Below are 20,726 nucleotides of genomic sequence, written 5' to 3'. Positions count from 1 at the left end.
AAATATATAAGTAAAAATTATACATTTAATATTTTATAATCTTTTATATTTATATTTTTTTTTTTTTTGCATGAAACCACTTAAAATGCATATATTAGCTAATCATGTTACATAAAATATAAATTTAATCTTTATATACAGTAAAAATCAATATTCTATAATTATATTTATATTCTATATATATTATCATAACACACAACATATTTTTATAAATGACAAATATACAATACTTTCTTAATTTTATATAAATAATTTATAAAATTTTTTATTCAAATTTATTAATATATTATTAATTAAATATTTCTGTAAATATTTTTATTAATAATTGTATTAATAATTAATTACGTAGCAAAAATTTTTAACAATAAAGATCTTATACTAGATATGTAATATGTGGCATAAGAAAGATCGCGCCACGATAGCTTCGAGGACGCTTGCAATGGTGGAAAATGGAGTCTATTAACCTGTGGTGTTGATACAATTGTTTTTAATCATAAAAAGCTTTTCATGGAATTAAAATGGCTGGTAAAGTGTGGAATTCAGAAATATGGAAAGCATGGGATAAACATGGAAAAAACGATTTGTAAGTGGTTAACGCGTTAACGTCCGAAGTGCGTTCGATTAATATTGAATTGATACTGCATACTCTGTGCAATTGATGGTTGCAACTTATCTCTCCTGTTTCTCGCTCTTCTGAAGAGTTAATTGTCAATTAACAACTGTTTGCAGCCTCAAGTTAATCAAGCACAAATTTAAGGAAGGCAACACTGCAGGTAAGGTTCTATGTTTTTCAATCTATTCTAACAGCTTGAGCTGTTTTAACTAAGGTACAACTTTGCGCACGTTAAAATCTATTATTTTTACACTTATTTTATTAATGTTTTTTTCTTTTTTATAAAGTAACACATCAATAAGAAATGTTTTAATTTATTATTTCAAAAATATTCTTAAATGTTTTTAAAACATACTTAAATATCAATATTTTTAAATATCTTTTTATTTATATTTTATCATAGAAAATTTATTTCTATAAAATAAATGTAAATAAATAAATATAATATAAATTTATTTCTATAAAATATAATTTGCAATTTGCTATTTTGAGTTTTAATCATTTGTAATAGAAAAATATAATAAAAATATAAATTAAAAAAAAAATCTTTGTTTTTTATCAATATCTTATATTATTTAGATTTTTTTATATGTAAATAAATAATTGTAAAGTATTATTTCATTTTTATTACATGATATAAAATATTATTAATTAATTATTTTACATTATTTTCTATATTTTTAATATTTTTATATGATATTATTTTTCTTTTTTAGAATGGAGAAGAGGATTGTACGAATTAATATCAAATGGAATCCGTGGGAACATAAAAAGGGACAATGTTGTTCAGACATTAGGTGAACTTACGGTAAGATAATTAGAAATAATATTATAAAGTAATTTATATATTTATATTTTTAATTTTTTTTATATACTATTTATGATTCTTTATGATTCTTTCTTTTTTTTTTCAAATAATAATTTTTAAATTATTATTTATGATTAAAATTTTTATGATTTATAATTTATTTATCTACAGAATATTGATGGAGCAATACCATCTGCAATAGTGGATATATTCACATTAATAGATGCAGAGGCACATAATGAAGAAAGGAATAATTTTTATTATCTTGTAAAAGAATCAGAAAAGGTATCATTTATAAAATAATAAAAATGATTAAATTACTTGCCACTTATTAAAATATTTTTAATGGCATAATTAATTTATGTCATTACTTTTTATATAGTTTCTCACAGATAGAATATTGAAGGAACGTTTAGAAATTGATACATTGCAAGATGTAGGAACATTAAAAAACAAGAATTTTCAAATTAAATTTATTAAAGTGAAAACGAAATTGTAGTATGTATATTTGTTTAAATATCTAATATATAGGTTTAAATACAAAATCTATATCCAATATTATTTACAGTTATAAACAACGGAAATTTAATTTATTTCGAGAAGAAAGTGAAGGATATTCTAAACTTATAGTGGAGTTAAATCAAGAACGTCCAGAAAGTGAAGTAGCATCAATATTGGAAATTGTTAAGTCTCTTATTGGTAAATTACTATATTTTGATATTCTATTTATGAATTTTATAAATTAATTGCATTAATAGAGATAGATATATATCATTTTTCTAGGATATTTTAATCTTGACCCTAATAGGGTACTTGATATTTTATTAGAAACTTTTGAGAATCGACCTCAAGATGATGCACTTTTTATTCCTTTAATTCGTTCATACATGAGCGATCAGCAGGTACTCTGCGAAGTTTTAGGATTTAAATATTGTTCAACTGTCAATGCTACTCCATTTTCATTGCAAAAAGTTACTGCACTTATGTTGCAACATGGTGTTATTAAATTAGATGACATATTGCCATGGTTAGTGCCAGATGATAAAACTATTATCAAAGAGCATGAACAAGCAATGAAACAGGCAAAAGAATATGTTCGCAAATTAAGTGTAATTTCTACAAAGGATAAGGAAGACATACCAGAAGAAAAAGAAAATTCACAAGTATCTAAATAAGTGTAATTTTATTTCAATTATTTTTATTATTGATAAAAATTTTACTTATATCATTATTTGTTAAAAGGATAAATATACAAGTAATCAAAAATTTGGATTATGTGAAGCACTTCTAGAAATAGGAGCATGGGAAGTAGCACAAAATTTATTTAATCGATTACCAGAACACAGTCTTACCGATCAGCGCCCTATTGCATTAGCGCTGTGTAGAATGATTCAATCTCTTATTGAACCTGTTTATCGCAAGTAAATGCCATTTTATATGTTATAAAATTCAAATAAATGAATATAATTTAAGCATGCTATTATTAAGTTCTGATGCTAATCTATCATATTTTAGATATTGTATAATATCGCCAAAATTACAAGGTAGAAGAATTCCACAATTAAAGAGTTTTCTTGCTCCAAAACCTATTGAAAATCTTGAAGAACTTCATGATCAATTATTACCAATGCTTATAGTCTTGGGTCCTAATTTGCATCATGATCCTGTTTTAATGTATAAAATCATGAGATTATGTCACACAGCTATAAAACAATGTGCATTAGATTCGAATAAGCTACCAATTGATAAAAATAATAATTTATATTATGATGTATTGACTATTCTTGATGTGGCATTATTGCCTTCTCTATCTTTTATGGATTGCAACTGTTGCGTTGCGGAAGAATTATGGAATATATTAAAATATTATCCATATCAAAATCGATATTGTTTATATGCCCGATGGAAAAATGATACACCTTTACAGCATGCTGCACTTTTAAGAAAAAGAGCAGATGCACAAAAGAAAATAAAATCCATTATGAAAAGAGTAAGCAAGGAAACTATAAAACCCGTAGGAAGATCAATAGGCAAACTTACACATTCTTCACCTGGTGTATTGTTTGATTATGTTCTTATACAAATCCAGTTGTATGATAATCTTATAGGTAAATAAAAAATACAAATAATTTTGCATATTTATGGATTTCAAGATTTATTAAATTATTTTATTGTTATAGGACCTGTTGTAGATTCTTTAAAATATTTGACTAATATTTCTTATGATGTACTTGGTTACTGTCTAGTGGAAGCTTTAGCTGGTGCTGATAGAGACAGATTTAAACATGATGGTACCAGCATATCTCTTTGGCTTCAATCTCTTGCTTCATTTTGTGGAGCTATATTTAAAAAATATAATATCGAACTTACTGGTTTGCTACAGTATGTAGCTAATCAACTTAAAGCACAAAAAAGGTACAATGTATATAAAAAACTAATTTTTTTTTATTATATATTATTTTATTTTATTATATATTATAATTATTCAATTTTATATAATTTTTAATTTATTTTTATTATATACTAGTCTATTGAATATTATATAATTGAATATATAATGTAAAGAAGTTTAAAAATTCTTAACTTAATGTATAATTTTAAAGCAAAAAAAATAATAATTATCATTTATATGATATTTTTAATTTCTTTCTGCTCGATTTTCGTAATTAATTAATTAAAAATAATTTATTCTTTAAAAAAAAATAATATTATATAATTATATTTTTTGATAATTTTAATGATAATTTTAATATAAGTCATTAATTATACAAGTTTTTTCCAATAGTAACAGGAAATTTTTGCTCAATGTATATTATATTTTAAAACTTGATATATTTAATATACTTAATTTACTTAAATACATTTATATTATTGTTTTATATTACTTCTTCTTAAGATCTATACATCTAGACAAATAATACATTTTCTTAGCTAGAGATTTTTCATAAACATACTATGAATGTTATTACAATATGTGTGATTAATTAGATACAGTATTTAACACGGTAAAGAAGATATTAAAAAAGAAAATAGTAAAATAAATAATGAGATCCATATTTTGATCCACTGTATTTTTGTAATTTCAAAATAATTTTTATGAATACATGAAAAAAAAATTGAATTATATAACAAATGTACTATGAAGACTTTTTAATTGCAGTGAACATACATACTGCTGTAATACAAGCAATACAAATATTCTGCTGTAATAGCTAAGGAAAACATCTAATGTTGAATACATAAAACTTACAAACTTTTCATTACAAAGGAATTTTGCCAATGATAATTCAAAATGTGTGGCAAATATTGATTCTTTTAAATAATATTTTTGATTATAATTATGTTATACTATACTATATTATATTATATTATATTATATTATATTATATTATATTATATTATATTATTATATTATATTATATTATTATATTATATTATATTATATTATATTATGTTATATATATAAACATTGAATATATTTTTATTTTTATATATTGAATACTTGAAATTTGATAAAAGTTCAAAGAAGATGAATATAAATTTGGTAACATGGAACAAATTTTATGGATTTTTTTGTGTTTCTGGATTAATGAAATTATTATCATTATTTTTATGAAATACAAATTTAATATTTTAGGATATCAAGATGTAACTTTTTTTTTTAAATGATTTCTTATTTGATATATATTTCATATATTTTATATATAAAAAAAAAGTTGAAATATAAAAAAAAAATATAATAAAAATACAAAACAAAAAGAAACAAGCAGAAATATTTAAGTTAATATTAAATATTATTATTTGGAAATAAAAATAAACAAATATCAAATAAAAGAAGTACTATTTGTATTTGAAACTAATAAAAAAGATCTGTATATTGTAAAATTATCAATAATTATAAAATATTAATCATATGGATTAGTAATATTTTAAAAAAATATTCAATAAAAAATAATCCAAATAGAAGAAAACAAGAATTAAAAATTAAAGTCAAATTTTAAAAAAAATATAATTTTGTAATGGTGAGAAATATTTTCACCAGTGCAGTGAAGGCTTAGAAGGACAAGGTAAATATTGAATATCTATTGAAAAATTTATTCCATTATTTATTTAAAAAATTTTATTATTAGCAAAATATATATTGGAAATGTGTTTTAATATTTCTAATTTTTATTTTTCGTTTTAGATATTAAAATGTTTGTAAAAGAAAGAGATTAAAATTTTAATTAATGGACACAAGATTTCGGAAAATAGATTTAAAAGGAAACAGAAAGAAAATAAAAGGTGATAAAGGCTAATCAAATGTATGAATCTCTGCAATAAAAAGTATGAAACAAGAATTCTTTACAATAATTTCAAATAAGGAAACAGTGGAAATGTTTATTACAAAATATAATACTAGATGTTTAAAAAAAAGAATAGAAAAAAAAATTAAATTAAACTATAATATTGTATAAATATCACACATTTAAAAAAATAACATTAAATTTGTTAAAGCACAAAAACAAAATTTAGATCTTATTACAATAATTTTAAGAATTTAAAAAAAAAATTATTTAATAATTTTTAGATAAATAAGTTCATTTATTATAATATAATATATTGTATTACATGGAAAACTTATATTGAAATTAGGTGATATGATTTTAATTTTTCATTTTTTATATATTTTATATTAATTTTTATTTTTAATATTATTTAAAAAGATTATTAGCAATCATTTTCATTTGAAAAGTATTTCCATAAATTTCGTATAATATGTATAATATGTATAAATATTTATAAATATTATATAGTACAAATAATAAATTTGAAATAAAAAATCATTTTATTATTTATTTTTATTTTCAGTTTAGATTTATTAATTCTGAAAGAAATAGTACAAAAAATGGCGGGTATTGAAGCTGCTGAAGAGATGACATCAGATCAATTAGATGCTATGGCAGGAGGAGATTTATTAAAAAATGAGGTAATTTTATCTAACATATTTATTAATATGTATACATAGATAAAGAACAATTATTTTATAAAAAAAAAACTTCTTTAATTTTTAAATTATTTTGCGATATTTTTTAAAAATAAAATTTATAAAAAATTTCAGGCTGGTTATTTTAGTCAAGTACGCAATACAAAAAAATCATCGCAACGATTAAAAGAAGCTCTCGCAGAACATGATCTCGCCGTAGCATTATGCCTTTTAATGGCACAGCAAAAACATTGTGTTGTTTATAGAGAAACGGATAAATCTCATCTTAAACTTGTTGGTAAATATTTTATAGTAATTTTTAAAATGTTTTTATTTCGTTCATATTTCAAATAAAAATTTATTAAAATTTAATTTGATATAAAATCTTAGGAAAATTATATGATCAATGTCAAGATACATTAGTTCAATTCGGTACTTTTTTGGGATCTACTATGACGGTAGACGAATATGTGGAAAGATTACCTTCCATACATTCAATGCTTCAAGACAATCATATACATTCTGATGTAGCATTTTTTCTTGCAAGACCAATGTTTGCACATGCAATTAATGTAAGCATTTCTTTTTTAAATTTCAATTTTGATGAATTCAATTATAAAAACCAATCAATTGGAAAAACAATTGTAATTATAGATAATTTACAATTTTTTTAGATTAAATATGATATTTTACGTAAAGCTGACCCAAATTATAAAAAAATGTCAACTACTATGAAACAAGCAAAATATGCAGAAGCTGCACAAGCAGTTATGGCACCTGTTGCTCAGTCAGTTAGACCTTTGCATCCACTTAAAGTATGGGAAGATATTTCGCCACAATTCCTTGTAACATTTTGGTCCTTATCTATGTATGATTTATATGTTCCTATTGAGAGTTATCAAAGGGAAATCAATAAATTGAAACAACTTGCAGCACAAAGTGCCGATTCCAAAGATGTGGTATTAATATTTTTCATTAGAAAACAATAATTTTTATAAATTATTGATCCTAACATATTTTTTTTCTTTTTTCTTTTTTTTCTTTTTCTTTTTCTTTTTTTTTTTTTTTTTTTTAAGAATGTTAGTAAGGGAAAGAAAGAACAGGAAAGATACACAACTTTAATTGAAAAACTACAAGATGAAAGGAGAAAGCAGGAAGAGCATGTAGAAAAAGTATTTGCATATCTAAGGTAAAATTTGATTAATTCAATATTATATTTTTTTTATACATTTACATAACACTATTTTGTTGTTATCACCAATATATTAGACAAGAAAAAGATACATGGTTTTTATCACGAAGCGCAAAATCAGCAAAAAATGAAACAATAACGCAATTTTTACAATTGTGTCTATTTCCTCGATGTACATTTACAACTGTGGATGCCATGTATTGCGCCAAATTCGTTCATACTATACATTCTTTAAAGACTGCGAATTTTTCAACTCTTCTTTGCTACGACAGAGTAAGTAACAAGTAATAAAAAATTGTTATTAAAAATTATATTATTAAAAATAATATACTATTTATTATATAATATTTAATCTTACAGCTTTTCTGTGATATAACATATTCAGTTACCTCATGTACCGAAAACGAAGCAAATCGTTATGGAAGATTTTTATGCGCCATGCTTGAAACAGTAATGAGATGGCATTCTGAAAAAGCCATATTTGATAAGGTAAATTATTTTATAATACTGAATAAATTTAAAACATTTTTATATATTTATTTTCATTTTAGGAATGTAGTAATTATCCGGGATTCGTAACAAAATTCCGTGTTAGTAATCAATTTTCTGAAGCAAATGATATGGTAGGATTTGAAAATTATAGGCATGTGTGTCACAAATGGCATTATAAAATTACAAAGGTAATAATTTTATATTAATTTTTTTTTTAATTTCAAATTGATTTAATTATAAATGCAATTAATAAAATTAATAAATAATTTTATAGGCGATTGTAGTTTGTTTGGATTCTAAGGATTATGTACAAATAAGAAATTCTTTGATAATACTAATAAAAATATTGCCACATTTTCCTGTTCTGGCTAAATTATCTCAAATTCTTGAACGAAAAGTAGAGAAAGTGAGAGAGGAAGAACGTGGACAACGTCAAGACTTACATGTATTGGCTACATCGTATAGTGGTCAATTAAAAGCTAAAACCCCAAATATGATTCGTGAAGCAGATTTTCATCATGTGGGAGATAAGGTATATTATTTATATATATTTGTCTTAATGATTTTTTTTTGTTTGTTTGTTTTTTTTTTTTTTTTTTTTTTTTTTACCTGAAAAGCAATTTTTATATTTTACTAATAGACTGGAAAAACACAAGACACTTCAAATAGTGATGCTTCGGAAAAAATTGGAGATGGAATATCGAGTAAAGAAATTACAAATGGCGATACCAGGATAGAAAAAGAAAGTAAAGATCAACGAGAAAAACGGAGTGCATCGAATCAGTTGCATCAGTAAGTTGCATATATTTAATTTTTTATTTAATAAATAATCAGAAATTTTTAAATTATTATTAAATGTAGTGACAGTTCCGAAAAAGTTAGAAAAAAAGAAGAAAGTAAGGAAAATTCAGAAGGAAAAGATAAACATTTAAAAAAAGATGAAATTAAAGAAGACGATACGATAGATAAAAAAGATCGAAAATATTACAAAGTAATTATATATTATACAAATTATTATATATTATTTAGATATTTAATAAATAAATTGTTATGTTATTAATTTAATTTCAGGAAGAACATTATTATGGCAGTGGTGTAGATAATTTAGATCGTGATCTTTCTAGTGTATCAAATAGTAGTGCTAGTTCTGGACCAACACAAGATGGATCAGATAGAGGTTTGCATTAAGAAATTAATTTTTGTGGCATTATGTAATATAATATTCTTGTAATATTTTTTAGAGAAACTAAAATAGTGTCAAAGAAATGGCACAGTATTAAAAAAGATAAAAAGTGCATATATTAAACATATTTATTTTAAATTATAAAACTAATAATTTCTAATTTCAGATGCCAAAAGAAGAAAAGTTGAAAATGTACAAAAGGTAAAAATTATTTAATTTTTAAAGAAATTTTCCTGTATATGTATATATAAAGGAATTTTTAATGTTAATAGGAAGGAAGACGTTCTGAAGGAAGTCTTGATAAGAAAGAGCGTTCCAGTAAAGGCAAAATAAGAGATGAACAAAAAGAATTGCGTAGAGAAAAAAAATTCGCACGAAAAAGGGTATATTTCGAATATTTAATATATTTTAACAATTCTTAATATATATGATTTATAACATTTTTCGTATTAACATAGGATAGAACAGATGAATCAGCAGTTACAACAGAACAAAAAAGAAGAAAAGATGACGAAAAAGGTACGAAATTTTTTTAATAATTTAAAGTATGTTTTAAATTATTTTCTTTATATAAATAATAAAATTGCTTTCAGCAAAAGGAACACATCAAAATGGTGATATTCCCGAACATAGAGAAAAACACCATTACAACAAGGTTAGTAAATTTAATTGAAATTTTTTTTTATACATATATTAGGGTATAAAATGTTATATCTTTATTAATATTTTACATACATTAGAATAATTTCGAATATTTTATTCGAATAACATTTAAGTAAATTTTCTAAGGTATTTGTGTATTGTTAGAATGGTCGTCTTAAATACAGTCTGGTACATATATTTTAATTATCAGTCATAAAATTAATTCTCAGTCATAATAAATATATCATTATTTGTCTTTCCCATAAAAAAAGATATCCCGTAAAAAATAAAAAAAATCGCGTTAATATAATCCCATTAATAAAATTATTCAACAACACATTTTAAAAAAACACACTTTTGTTTCATAAATCCCATAACATTAATTTTACATTTTGTCCCAAACATTCTACCCATAAATTAACTTTTTAATCATTTTTCTAACACTATTCCTTGACCCCTTAGTTGATAAAGACGTCCGCTTCGAGTACATTGAAAAGACGAAATGGGAGACAATAGCAAAGACCAGAAAAACTAGGTGATACTATCAAATACCCAAACGCCAATTGCAGGATAGCATGACATTCAGAAGATTCATATGAGAATATATTTTCAGGAAAAGTCACCCTACACAAAGGAACGTACTCATGAACGAGAGGGGCGCGAAAGCCGGGACAAACAATATCCTTTTATAATACATAAGTATTATTATAAATATTACAATAATTAACATAATATAATTGTAATTAATAATAATTTTTATTCTCGATTATTTTAAACATACTATTTATACTCCTTAATTCTGAGTACTAGAAGAAGTTCGGATCCCAAACGAAGATGATGTACAACAATAGACAAAATTTGACTTAACATTTTATATACTACGTTTGGTGTTGCATGTAATTAAGGTAGAATTCAAATAATAAAGAAAAAAAGATAGTGAATAATTTGTATATTATATTAACGTCCAATTTTATAAAATAAACTATGTAACAAAAGCACTTTGGTACATGTTCTATTCAGTCTTAAATTTGTATATATAAAATTAAAATTTTATATAATTTATAATAGGAATTATCAATGATCTCAATAAAAATTCATTAATGCATTTGTTTCATTAATTCCCGATTCATTCATAAAAATTAAGAAATATTAATACATAATTATTTTTATGTAAAAATATGAACATAAATATTGTATTATAAATTTCAATTATTTTTTTTATTTTATTTCTATTAGATTATCATATAATCTAATATCATAAAATTTATATTATGGTGAATTATTGATAAAATTATAATAATATTGATCTGCTTTTAAACTTTCTTCTTCTAGACGTTTAAGCCTCAATTTTGCATCTTGAAGAATATCTTCTGTTGAACTACTCTCACTAATAATTGTATTTATATTAACAGTTTGTGTTGGAATTTCTATATTAGTTGATCTCAATGAACGTATTCCTTCTATTTGTCGAGACAACTGAAGAGCCCGTTGCGTTATCTGCTCTATTTTTAATTGTTGATCTTGAATAAGGGCATTTAATTCTTCCTTTTCTTTAGTAAGGATCTCAATTTTATGTTCTTGTTGCATATTGTTTATAAAATCCGTTTGTACTTCTATATTTTTTAAAAAATGATTAAATGATTCAACTTGAAGTTCTGTCTGTACTCCTTTTTGTTCTTGCGTTTTTCTCACATCTTGTTCTTTTTTTTTGTTATTTTGCTCTTTGTGTAATCTATATAAAAAAAATATATAATTACTTATAGAATTATTATAAAAACTTAATATAAAATATATGTATACCTATCTGTCTTTTGCAACAATAATCTTTCTTTCAATGCTAATTCCATTTCTCTTTGTAAAATTTGTTTTTCGTTAGTTTGACTTTTTTCTTTTAATAGTTTTTCTTTTAAACTTATATTATGCATGACATTCTATGGAATTAAAAAATTTATTGATTAAAAAAATTTATATTATTTCATTTTCATTTAATTATGAAATAAAAATTAGTATTACTTGAATTTGATGCAATTTTATATTCAATGCTTCAAATTGTTGCTCAATAAATAATGTTTGTTGTTTTAATATCATTTCTTTTTCACGTAGCTTATTATTAACCATTTGCTTATGCACATTTATTTTTTTTTTTAATGCAATTAATTTTTCTATATATAAACTATGAGCTTGCCAAGAAAATTCAGTTTGCGTAGACTCATTACAAAGAGATATTTTTTCTTTTATTGGTATATCATTATGTATATTATAAGAAAACATAGTTATACATTTTAATATGCATAAAAGAAGAGGCATATCACTTTCTATATAATGTGATATAACATATTGCCCTTTAGAATCACAAGGATTAATACCTAATGTTTCCAAAGCATGTAATATATAATCACTTTGTAATTTTTCATTATTATCCTCTTCATTACCATCAGGTCTTTGAACTGTCTTATTAGAAAAATTAATTAACAGTGGTGCTTCACTAGCAAATACTGATAGAGTATATGCATAATTGTGATTAAATAAATATTCTGCTATTAGTAAATCATAAACGTACTGTTTTGCAGATTTGGGACCTTCACTTTTTAAAAAAATATCTTTACTTTTTAATGCATTTATTAAATTTTGACGAAGATGTGTTCTTACATTTGATATTACACCACATTTTTCAAACCTTGAAATATAAATTTAAATAATTAAAAAACTAAATAAATTAATATAATATAATAAATTATTAAATATTAATATAATATAATAAATTAATATATATTAATAATAATTGAACATAATAAATATAAGTTTTATTTTATTTTGAATATATTAAAATATAAATACAAATATAAAATATAATTATTTAAACATAACCTTTACTTTTTTATAATTTTACGATTTATAAAAATATATTTACCATTTATACAATGTAGAATAATATTCTTGATCCATATTAAATATATACACAATTTGAATTTTATTAAAAAATTTCTTTTTAAATGTTTCAACCTCTATTATTTAGTAAACAATATTATATACACATACATATGTCATATACGTTATCAGAAGTAAGCAAAAAATGGCTGTGTAGAGAATTTGATATGCAAGGAGTAATAAAGAGGAAATACAGTGAAACAATCTTGTTTCATCTAGTATATATTTTATTTATAATAATAAATAAATTTTAATCAACATTTTTACAAATTTTTCATATTTGTTTTAACTTTTAAAATTGATTCTTCAAAGATTTCCCATAGATATATTAGCATATATATATGGGATATATATATATATTTATTTATTTATTTATGTGCAGCTAACATAGCTTAACGAGACGTTATCTTCTTTCTAACTATGTTACAATATGTTTTTATAAATATATTATAAAAATATATAATATATATATATTTTTGTATATATATTTTTTATATATAGTAAAATTAAATCCGCTTTTAAAGCTAAAAGTAAAATATGTAAAAATATATAAATATACATTATTAATAGGGTAAAGTATATAAAAACACATGAATATATTTCATATATAATTAGTATATAATATACATTATTATACATATAATTAAAAAATAGTTGTCTATATTTAATAGAATATCTTGTATAATTTTAATATTAATTACTAAATAATATATGATCATAATAATACAATATATGTCATAAGAATAAAAAAATAGTATTTGAATAATTCAAATAACATTATGAAAAATATAAAAAAAATACATTTATTCATTGTTCTTAATAATGAATTTTAATAATATTAATAATATATATATATATATTATATATTAAATAATATTTTATAATTTATTAATAATTTATAAGATTAAAGATAATAATATATGATTATTTATAACAATAGAAATATAAATAAACCCAAATTCTTAATCTAGATAATATGTGATAAATAATTTAATAATACTTAATAATAGTATTTTATAAATAATAGATTGTTGTTTTTTCATTTTATTTTTTAAATTTATAAAAAATATTAAACAAAAATATAAAGAAAATCTTAATTTTTTTTAGTAATTCATTTATAGATATTCATTGTATACTATTCATATAATTTAAATTCATTCAAATTAATATCATTTGTTTAATATTATTTTCATTGAAAAAATTTTTAATAATTCGATTACAATAATTTTCTAATTATAAAATAAAAAATAACAATAAATAAAAATTTTATTTCTTTTATCATAATGATTTATTGCTAAAATAATGCTAAATGATATGAATGCTTATAATAATAATGCTTTATTGTTGATAAAAAATTGATAGAAATAATTAATGAAGTAGAAAATATCACAGTGAGATATTATTTTAATGTTTTTCTATATACTATTTTTAATATTTAATATTCTATTTATTCTTATTATCTTATTTTTCTTTTTTTTTTATTATAGAATATTTAAATGATTTTTTTTATTCAAGAAAGTATTAATTTTCTTTACGCCTATTTTCTTTTTGTTTTGTCTGTTTATTAGTTATTAATTTTTTTTCTTCTGAAAATTCATATTTTGCTGCTAGTCGTTCTTTTATGAACAAACCTTGAATCAATCTTTTCCAATTTCCATAAACTCGTTTGTCTTTCTTTTCTTTGGTTCGTTTAACTGCTTCAGCTTGTTCAACTTCCCAAGCTTCTCGCAATATATCTTCGTATTCAATGCAAACGACGTAACCTTCCATTGCAGGTGTTGCACCCATAGATCCAAAATTAAAACCTACTACAGCAGGTGCACAATCGATATTAAGTTTTCGAGCGATTCGATATAAACCTGGAACTAAATTATAATATATTACATATTAATATATTGCATATTATAGATTACATATATTATATATAATTTTATTTTCTATATTATTTATTTTTAATCTTTATATAAGATATTAAAAATCATAAAGAAGTTATTTTACAGTTTGTAACTAATATTCTATTAGTATATTCAGATATATCATATGTTATAATATATATTCAGATATTGTATGAAAAAGAATGATTCTATAAGAAAAAACAAATTGAAAAAAGAATAGAATCTAATTGTTTTCAAGAAAATAAATTTTAAAGTTTTACATAGCATAATACAATGATTTAGATTTGAATAAATGTCAATTTAAAAATTCAATATTGATTATGGCAAATTATTTAACTTTTATTATGGTTAATAATATAATTTTAAGAACTTACGATTTATGTGAACAGTGCCTTTTGGAAGCATGGATGGTTGAAATAAATCTACATTTCCATATTCATTTCGAGGAACAATACCATCCTTAGCTACTGGAGGTTCATATTCCATAGTTTGCCATTTACCAAATAATTCTAATGGTGAGTTTTTAATTTTTGTTCCTGAAAGCTATAATTAAGTAATTTTAAATGTTTTATTTTTTTATAAATATTTACAAATGACAATATTTAAAATAATTATTACTTTATCATATTTTGGACGAGCTGTAACTATTTTATAAGGTTCTTGATCTGATTTTACAATTCTAGCTTTTCTATACCAAGTTTCCCTAGAATAAAGAGTATGTACACAATGACGAGAGTAAATGGCACAACCTGTAGAAGTATATCCTAAAGGTACACAATCAGGAGGATATAATGCTTCAAATTTAAGTAAATGTTTTTGAATGACATACAATGGATGCCCTTTACATTCACTAATTGTTTTAGGCAATGGTTGTTCTAATTCTCTGCAATATAAATAAAATTTTTCAGGATGAAAATTATAAAAGAATATAATATTTCTAATAAATAAGAATATTTAATTTTGAATACTTTTGTAATAGCATTTCATCTTCAGCTTTAGAAATAGCAGTATCCTTCTCTTTCCAATAAGATAAGGTTTCAAGCCACCATTTTTCATCAATTCGTTGTTTATATGTGACTGTAAGCCAATGTGGACAATAGCGTCTAGACACATCTTTTATTAAATTTTCAGAATTCCATGCAACTACATATAATACAGGTTTTGTTGTTTTTTTCTAAAATAAAAATATTATCATTATCATAATATATTTGTAAATATGTATATGAGTTAATATTATGTATATATTATTATAGATTATTTACATATATTTCAGTTATGCAATGAATTTTTTCATCCATTATATTTACACAAATCCAACTTTCTTCTGAATCTAAATATATTTCAGCCCAAATATCTTGTCTATTTCTTGTATTATTTATTTCTTCATCTTCACTGTCAGAAGATATTAATTTTCTATTATTTTTTTTAATATTCAAAGAACTTTGTGATGCTTCTTTCTTATTAGTATTATTTAAACTTTTTCTTGTTATACGTTTTATTTTTGGTTGAAATTCTGTTTCAGAATCCGTGGAACTTTCTTTTATATAATATTTTGATTTTGTACCATCAGTTTTTGAAATCGAATCTGTAGATTTTATTTCTTTATTTTTTTCATTATCTTTAGAATTAATATGAATTTTACGTGATCTTAATTGTTTTAAATTGGATATATTTTTTTCATTTTCAACCGATTTTAATTCATCTTTCTTTTCTGTGATTTTAGAATTTAATTTTTGAATTGATTTATTTTTAATTTTGAAATCTTGATTAGTATCAAATTTAGATTTTTTATTATTATTTTGCAAAATCTCAGCTGCCCTTTTTCTAGATTCTGCATTTTTATTTTTTTTTGCTTCTGGACTATTTTGAACTACATTTGTTTTGTCAGAAGATTCTTTTTTTCCCTTCTTTTTCTTTGAATTTTGTTGTTTGATTTTATTAGATATATTTTTTGATTTAATTTCTTCATTTTTTACATCGGATTTAAATAATGGACTATTACTAAAAATTCGATGAGGAGGACAAAGAGAAATAACTAATCTGCAATTTAAACCTAAAGCTCTTAATGTAGCAATATATAGTAATACTAGTTCTTTATAATTAGAAATTTTTTTTTCCTTCACTATTTTTAATAAAGTTTCTTTATCAATTTTTTTATTAGCATTGCTTTCAACAGATTCAAATATAAATATATGTTTAAACCATCTTGTAAATTTTTCTAAATATGATAGATCAATTCTATTTTTTGGATAATTAGATTCAGAAATTAATGATAATACACCTGTCAGTATTTCAGGTAAATTTATTTGACGATTCAAATAAAATCCATAAGCTAACCAACAGAGCAATCCTACTTTCTCTATCAATATCTGACTTTCTTTTAATCGTTTTCTCAAAATTGCTTTCAAATCTTGCTTGCCTTTCTTTCTTTTATTTATTATTAAATTAGTATTTGGTAAAATAATCTTTACACCATCTTTTGGGATGGTATATTCATTAGAAGATTCTGCATCTTCTTCATTTTTTGCTATGTTTTCAGTAGTATTTTTACAGGATAAACTTACATTACTCTCACCTTGAAGCAAAAGTTCATTTATTTCATTTGATGATGTGATTTTTATTTCTTTTACTTTTTGTATCTCTTCTTCATTTTTTTTTGTGAGATAATTTAAATGTGATTGTTCTTTTTCGATGTTTTTATTATTGAGCTCAAGTTTTTGTGAATTTTCTAAATTTTTTAAAACTTGAGTGAATAGTTCGATATTATCCAAATGAGTGACATTTTCAAATTCCTCGTTATCAGTACTTTCATTTTCAGTATCATCTTTATTTATAGTTATCCCAACATTTGATTTCTTTTTTGTGAAGAAATTGGAATTTAAATTAATTTTATTTGGATCAATCAGATACTCATTACTACTATCAGAGTCATCTTCTGATAATCCATTCATTTCGAAAATTTCTTAAAATTAAAATTATAAATTAATATGTAATATATCGATACATTGATGCACAAAACTTTCGTCGCAATTTCACTTCATCATGTAGATTTAAATATATATATATAGTTATAAATATATCTAAAAGTTTTCAAATTATGCTTTTATGATCACACATCATATATATATTATATGATAAACTTTCTGTTTATTTAATATAAACATATAAGATTATTTAATAAAATGAAGTATTTATATATTTCACGTTCAGCATATAAAACAGAAAGAGAGAGAGAGAGAGAGAGAGAGAGAGAGAGAGAGAGAGAGAGAGATTTTTGATATGTTTTTATTTTTTATTGATTAAAATTATATTATATTTCATTTTCAATTACTAAAATAAAAATTTTTGATTTTTTAAATATCTTTTTATAAATTTTAATAAATACAAAGAATTAATATAGAATTAATAAAAATAAAATATAATTTAAGAATTATAAAATAAAATTATAAAATATTCTAAAAATTGAAATTTATATGCATAATTTTTTAGTTAATAAACTCCGACAGTTATGACAATTATATATTCTATTTTTTAAAATTTATAAAAGAATATTTAATTTTGCTGTGTTCCGAAGTAAAGTTTAATTAATTAAAAAGTTATTTTATTTAATTACTAGAAAGTATATCAATATTATAATATGATTTTTATCTTATTTAATATATTTTTTAAAAAAATTTAGATTAGCAAAATAAAGAAATTCATTTTTTAGTTTAAAGCAATTCCTATAGAGGGCAGGCTCGATGTAACGAATAATGAAAAGTTATTCTTGAATATAAGTAAACCAAGATCTTCTTCTATATAAGGTACATCAAATCAGAATCACATTTTCATTTTGGGTTTCTACAAGGATAATGGTAAGGTAAGAGTATTTTATATTTTATGTAATCCATATTTATCATATGCATCATTGAAAATATTTAAAAAAGAAAACTTTTTTTATGCAACTGACATTCATATTAGATCATTTATCATTATATTTTCTTTAATTTGCCATTATATTTTCTGAATTTTTGTTTTATGTGATGATACATAAATAGTCTCGTTCGTATGATGTATTTCTTGATTATAACTTAGAAATACAAATCTGAATGCATTAACGAATTATTGATTTTTATTATTTAATTATATCAATTATTCGGAATTTGATTTATTTTTTTTCTAGAGTTAGCTTAAATCGTTAAAATTAAAAACGTGCTTTGGGTGGCCTCTTGCAGATCAACATTTTATTTCAATTTTTATGGTAAGTATCGTTTTTTTATCATTATTTTCACCATGTTTAGTTCGTGTTAGCTTTTTTAATTTCCGTCCAATTATGTTTAAATTTTTTTTATTTTATTTAATTTGTTATTTTCAATTTTTCAAATCTAAAATTCATTCGTATTTTTCATGATGTCATGTTACTGCCCCAGTCTGAATATTATATGAATGATTCAGTTTTCTGATAAAAACTAATAATTTTATGTATAAATATATTTTATTGATCAATATGTAAACTATTTATTCATTTCATATTCTAATAGGAAAGAATGGAAATCATAAGGTTTATTGCAGTAAAATTTAATAAATCTGGTAAGTTTTTATTGTTTTATAAATTTTTAATTTAGAATTAAATATATTATAAATTAAATTTCTATTTTTTTTATGTATATTTGTAAATATGATGAATACATTAACTTCCCCAGTCAATCAGAAATATCATGTTAAGAAAATGTTAATCTGAATAAATTATATTTTTTAATTTATAATTTTTAATAATATATAATACAAGTATGTATAATGATATGTATGTATATTTCTTTTCAGAAACAAGAAAAGAAAATGGTTAAATAATTTAATTTTGATAAAAAAAAAATGTAAAATATTGAATGAAAAAAAATATGATATAATGTAATATAAATGAAGAAAAATATTTTAAACAGGTAATTTTAAGAATTTTATTTTTATAATATATAAAAAAATGTTAAAATGTTTTTATGATGAATAATTTAGAAAGTTATCCCTGTCTTACATAAAAACATGGTGATACTTATTTTTCCTGATATAATTTTTAATATTTTGTCAAATTTAATAATATAGTAATATATTATGTAACTAATTTGAATTATATTTTTTTACAGAAAAAATTAAATAATAACTTTAATGTGGAACCATGAAGTTTTCTTTTTTTTAAATAAATTGAAAAGTAAATAATTTTTATTATTACTAATTTCATATTTAAATTACAAAAATTATTTTATGATGATTAATTTGACAAGCATATGACTGAATAGATTTGATGTCATTTATTTTTCTGATTATATCTTTTATAATTGAAATATAAAATTTATATAATATTTACTTATTAATTTAAAGAATTAATAATATGTTTATTTTGTTAGTTTCTCAAAATGGTGAATTATAACATCATTATTATTTGATGGTAAGTAAGTGTATAAAAATCCAAATATTTATTATTATTTTAATAGAAATTATGATGTTACATTATAATATACGCTAATATGAATATTATTAATATGATTACAACTTGCCCTCACTGATCTTAAATTCTTAAATCAAATTATATAATTAGTATAAATTAATGTAAATAATAAAATTTTATTCTTTTATTTATAGACATTGCATATATACTTTTGGAAGTACAAGAAGAAAATATTTATTAGAAACAGGTATATTAAATAAATTTATTAAAAATCAAGTTCAATTATAATTATAATGATGGCTTCAATATACGCTATGAACTTTAGTGATATAAATTTTTTCACTGAATTAAAAATGTACATAAGTTTTATATTATTTATTAGTATAAAATCTAATTTATATTAATTTTTATTTCAGAACAAAATATTAAAAGTGATCCCAAAATTTGTTTATTTGGAATCTATACAAATTTATTTTTAAAATTTTGTATGACATGTTTTGATTGATTGTTATGATTGATTTAAAATATATAATTTTATAACTTAAGAATTTCTATTTTATTTTTATATGTTAAAAAATGTAAATATTT

The 20,726-nt window shown here is 21.5% G+C and overlaps 3 protein-coding genes and 2 long non-coding RNA genes across 8 annotated transcripts; 3 read left to right on the top strand and 2 right to left on the bottom strand.

Annotated features, from left to right (window-relative positions):
• The first annotated feature begins 409 nt into the window (after positions 1–409).
• LOC410099 (THO complex subunit 2) lies at positions 410–10,840 on the top strand. Of its 3 annotated transcripts, XR_001704052.2 has the most exons (29): positions 410–583; positions 730–773; positions 1,330–1,421; positions 1,593–1,706; positions 1,804–1,919; positions 1,990–2,120; positions 2,205–2,584; positions 2,664–2,842; positions 2,937–3,529; positions 3,602–3,836; positions 6,273–6,390; positions 6,523–6,685; positions 6,778–6,959; positions 7,062–7,346; positions 7,464–7,576; positions 7,657–7,852; positions 7,940–8,068; positions 8,131–8,259; positions 8,346–8,603; positions 8,712–8,863; positions 8,933–9,062; positions 9,143–9,248; positions 9,421–9,455; positions 9,527–9,637; positions 9,713–9,773; positions 9,848–9,909; positions 10,359–10,431; positions 10,510–10,574; positions 10,704–10,837. XR_001704052.2 is itself a non-coding variant. In XM_006568022.3 (28 exons), exons 1-28 carry the CDS (start codon positions 519–521, stop codon positions 10,732–10,734), a joined length of 4,275 nt encoding a protein of 1,424 aa, XP_006568085.2. In that variant the 5' UTR covers positions 410–518; the 3' UTR covers positions 10,735–10,840. The 3 variants fall into 3 exon arrangements, 2 of the variants coding, with proteins under 2 accessions (XP_006568085.2, XP_006568084.2); XM_006568022.3 differs by lacking the exon at positions 10,359–10,431 and having other exon boundaries at positions 10,704–10,840; XM_006568021.3 differs by lacking the exons at positions 10,510–10,574; positions 10,704–10,837 and having other exon boundaries at positions 10,359–10,432.
• Positions 5,349–5,792, top strand: LOC107964894. Its single transcript, XR_001704053.2, has 2 exons — positions 5,349–5,488; positions 5,608–5,792. It is a non-coding gene; the product is annotated as an uncharacterized LOC107964894 (long non-coding RNA).
• A 288-nt stretch (positions 10,841–11,128) lies between the features above and the next one.
• LOC102655689 lies at positions 11,129–12,983 on the bottom strand. Its single transcript, XM_026442386.1, has 4 exons — positions 12,808–12,983; positions 11,910–12,573; positions 11,697–11,827; positions 11,129–11,628 (listed from the first exon to the last, which is right to left on the bottom strand). Exons 1-4 carry the CDS (start codon positions 12,840–12,842, stop codon positions 11,166–11,168), a joined length of 1,293 nt encoding a protein of 430 aa, XP_026298171.1. The 5' UTR covers positions 12,843–12,983; the 3' UTR covers positions 11,129–11,165.
• A 1,166-nt stretch (positions 12,984–14,149) lies between these two features.
• On the bottom strand, positions 14,150–17,932 carry LOC552498 (DNA repair protein complementing XP-C cells homolog). Its single transcript, XM_016913796.2, has 5 exons — positions 15,982–17,932; positions 15,688–15,893; positions 15,338–15,602; positions 15,094–15,262; positions 14,150–14,689 (listed from the first exon to the last, which is right to left on the bottom strand). Exons 1-5 carry the CDS (start codon positions 17,668–17,670, stop codon positions 14,346–14,348), a joined length of 2,673 nt encoding a protein of 890 aa, XP_016769285.2. The 5' UTR covers positions 17,671–17,932; the 3' UTR covers positions 14,150–14,345.
• Positions 17,933–18,436: 504 nt separating this feature from the next.
• Positions 18,437–20,683, top strand: LOC102654832. Of its 2 annotated transcripts, XR_411073.3 has the most exons (6): positions 18,437–18,578; positions 18,882–18,959; positions 19,240–19,288; positions 20,098–20,138; positions 20,333–20,385; positions 20,555–20,683. It is a non-coding gene; the product is annotated as an uncharacterized LOC102654832 (long non-coding RNA). The 2 variants fall into 2 exon arrangements; XR_001704102.2 differs by lacking the exons at positions 20,098–20,138; positions 20,333–20,385; positions 20,555–20,683 and adding an exon at positions 19,523–19,562.
• The last annotated feature ends 43 nt before the right edge of the window (positions 20,684–20,726 follow it).

Source organism: Apis mellifera, linkage group LG8 (genome assembly GCF_003254395.2).
Source record: "Apis mellifera strain DH4 linkage group LG8, Amel_HAv3.1, whole genome shotgun sequence".
NCBI lineage: Eukaryota > Metazoa > Arthropoda > Insecta > Hymenoptera > Apidae > Apis > Apis mellifera.
The sequence above is the reverse complement of the archived record's forward strand: the minus strand, read 5'-3'. Positions and strand labels throughout refer to the sequence as shown.